Source organism: Crocodylus porosus, unplaced genomic scaffold (genome assembly GCF_001723895.1).
Source record: "Crocodylus porosus isolate Cpor-Errol unplaced genomic scaffold, CroPor_comp1, whole genome shotgun sequence".
Taxonomy (NCBI): Eukaryota; Metazoa; Chordata; order Crocodylia; family Crocodylidae; genus Crocodylus; species Crocodylus porosus.
Window position 1 is genome coordinate 54,786,277 of NW_017728951.1, and position 3,545 is coordinate 54,789,821.

Here is a 3,545-nt window from a genome sequence, read left to right on the forward strand (position 1 = left end):
CATTGGGCCATGTCCTCTTTTCCCCTGCAGGGGTGGGCTACTCCGTCTTCTCCATGCAGGCTCTATCCAGCCACTGCTCCTTCCCTGGGCAATGGATTAGGACCACCAGCTGGATCCAGCCTGTGAACAGAGACAGCACTGCCTGTCTGGACTACGGTGGTGGGCGGGGAGGGGTGGGAAAGTTGGGACCATTGCAACACAGCATAAAGATTTTTAAAATAATAATTTTTTGGCTTAAACGGAGATTTGGAAAGATAAGCAGAGACCATGTTTCATCCTAATTCTCAGACAAATTTAGAAAAATCTCAGAAAAATCATGTCGAGAAAATCACAGGATGCACTGTACACGCCACACAAATACAGTTGCCTGCTCAGTTCTCCAACTGTACGGTAGTATCCTTTTAACATTTATTGGATACTTTTCTTTCAAAATTGTAGATACTAGAGTGAAAAATTAATTCAGTGTGCTCCTTATGACTGCTATACCAGCCAATAGCATATTTAAGTGCATAGTAAATGTCTTGCCTTTTAAAATGAGATTAGAACAAAGAAAGGATGGAGTAGTTCATTCAAAGGTGACCCACTAATGTAGTAATCATGAAACTACAAAATTACAACCACAATTTGTAGGGAATTTTGCACAGAGCTTTCCTGCATTGCACATTATTTTTTCATGCTTGTCATCATGAGCAGTTACATTTAGAAATACCAAAAGTTTATGACAAACCAAAAGAAGGCTGGTTTTCTGGTCTTTTGTAGCTGTGCTGGAAGCAGATGGACATCAAGTTATCCTCGAAGAGATACCAGACTGGAATGTTGTAGAACTCATAGTGAATGGCGAAACTGTGTTCCAGTGCAATATTAAAGACCTCAACTTCGGTAAGTACCAGACTTTCTTTGCTGTACCCTTCATTAGATATTACTTCATTCTGAAATTAATGTCAAATGTTCTGTCTTCTAAATTGTCACTTTAATTAATATTAACATTAATGCCTATCAGTTCTTCAGTTCTTTATACATAAGCCATCATAAAGTGCACATAAGAGAAAAGATTGTCCATTGGTTAGGGCACTGCTTGGGAAATTTGGGTTAAGTTTCCTCCCTTTGCAGTATTGAGCAAAACACTTAGGTTTACATTCAAAATTTATTTAGGTGCCCAACTTCCATTGAAACCAATGCAACAACACCTTTTTGTTCTAAGTCTTAGTCTCTGTCTGTGCCTGGGGTCTTAAATAAGGATAACAGTATTTAGCTACTGCAGAGAGGCATTGTAAAGATTGTGAGGCACTCAGATACTACAGGAGCGGGGAATATAATATATTTTCTTAGATACTATAGCCTCCTTAAAATAATAGGAAGGTGGTACAGTTATACATAAAGACATTTCATTATAGATTTAATGAAGCCACATTTAGGTTGGGACAAAAGAGTTTCAAAAATCTGCAGCAATTTAAAACAGGAAGCATAGCAGAATGTTCCAAGTGAAGCTGCAGAATACTGTTACTGGATCCAGTAACCTGTGTTAGAGTTTGGCCAGAACATGGAAATTTGTTTTATTTTCAGCCTCCTCAGCTCCACTCAGAGACTGCAGGGCAGGAAGAGTGACCAAGAAGTGACCAGGAATACTACCAGGAGTGACCAGGAATAACAGTCACAAGCTGGCAGAGGGTAGATTTAGGCTAGATACCAGGAGGCGCTACTTCACAATCAGGGCGGCTAGGATCTGGAACCAACTTCCAAGAGAAGTGGTGCTGGCTCCTACCCTGGGGGATCTTTAAGAGGAGGCTGGATGAACACCTTGTTGAGGTTGTTTGACCCCAGTACTCTTTCCTGCCATGGCAGGGGGTCAGACTCGATGATCTACTCAGGTCCCTTCCGACCCTAGAAACTATGAAGAGAAGCAGAGAACTGGAGTGCTCAGCTTTCCCATCTACTTTGCAGCCAGGATGTGCGAGGAAAGAGAGAGGCAGGGAAGTCAAGTGCCCCAGCTCTTTGCTTCCACCTGCTAAACCACCTGCTAAACCACCACTGAGGCTGGAGTAGGGTAGAGAGCAAAGTAGGAGGTGGAGCCCCCCCACTCAGCATCCAGTAGCCCATGAAAGACACCTGTCATTCCCACTTTCTTCCTGCAGGAATAAAACTGAAATCAAAAAGGTGCTTTTGGGTTGGGCAGCCAGGAAGCAAAAAGATTCCATTTCAGTCCAAAAGCAGAATTCTTCTGGAAGTTCTTTCCAACAAACAATTTGTGTTTTTTTTTCTTTTTAACTTTGTTCCAGTTCAGAATGAATTCCCCTCACCTCCAAAACATGAAAGTTTTACAGTAATTTCCATTTTCTAGCCATCCCTGTCTCAGTGTAGTAACACAATGGACATTGCTAATGACTACCTATGGCAAGGACTTCCACTTTTTTTTTTTAATCTGAAAAGATGTCACTTTCAGTACTCTCTAATTTCATTTTGGGCATTGATTAAATACCGTCTCCTCAGGAGGAGTGCCTTCTAGCTAATGAATTACCGACAGTCTGCAGCATGCATTTCCTGTAATATTTCTGTATTTTGTGACATTCTTCAGTGCAAGTACTTCTCAGTCTCAGATTATGCAGTTAAACAAGATCAGTCCTGCTTATTTTTTGGACAAAATTAATGGAAAATATTAATTCTTCCATTAAATCCAGGTTTATTTTGGTTTATTAGTATAGCCACACTTTTAGGGAATCCAACCTATCACACAAGAGGTAGATTTAAACTAGGTTCAGGTACCTAGTTTAAAGGTAGATTTAAAATGGGTTGGATGAGAGAATTAAAAAAAATATGATATGAAACTAGGAGTAGAATTCTACAAATATTTTATAAGTGTTATTTTTTTCCTTTAGGAGGTGATGGCAAGTTGGATCCACTTTGTGAAGAAGCCAGAGTAGCAGTGCTGAATGCCTATTGATTATCAGGCACATTTCCTCTCTGTCCCTGGATTATATAGACTAATTGTAATAATCTTACAAGGTATCAGATGTCAGACTACATGTAGTTCTATATATTTTCATATCTCGTAGCAGGTTTCTATGTAACTGCATTGAATATTGCCATGTGTGAAACAAGAATACTATCTTCTTACAGAACTAACTATATACTTACTTAATGATTCCCACAAGTTTCTAATACATTTATGTACATCAAAAAAGTATTCTAGCTTCTTTTCTATAACCCTTAGATGGCTAATATGTGTTGTTTTACAGAAATCATGAGAACCCACTTCCTAAATTAAGACTAATTTAGAATTAAGGCTAAATTTAACTACACTGTCATGCAGTCAACTGGCTGGATTTATTTTTAGAATCATAGAATCAATAAGTCAGAAGGGACCTAGACAGATCATCGAGTCCGACCCCCTGCCATGGGCAGGAAGGAGCCCTGGGGGTGGGCAGGGTCATAAGACCCCAGCCAGGTGCCTATCAAGTCTCCTATTGAAGATTTCCAGGGAAGGTGAGAGCACCACCTCTCTGGGAAGCCTATTCCAGGCTCTGGCCACCCTTACAGTGAAGTAGTTT

The 3,545-nt window shown here is 40.1% G+C and overlaps 1 protein-coding gene across 1 annotated transcript in view; it reads left to right on the forward strand.

The window, feature by feature from the left end:
• Positions 1-3,333, forward strand: part of CUNH10orf53 (chromosome unknown C10orf53 homolog) — a 4,757-nt gene extending 1,424 nt beyond the window's left edge. The window contains exons 2-3 of the mRNA XM_019556331.1: positions 760-879; positions 2,874-3,333. Coding sequence (XP_019411876.1) covers positions 760-879; positions 2,874-2,938 — 185 coding nt within the window. The 3' untranslated portion in view covers positions 2,939-3,333. The remainder of the gene's footprint in view (positions 1-759; positions 880-2,873) is intronic.
• Positions 3,334-3,545: the final 212 nt, after the last annotated feature.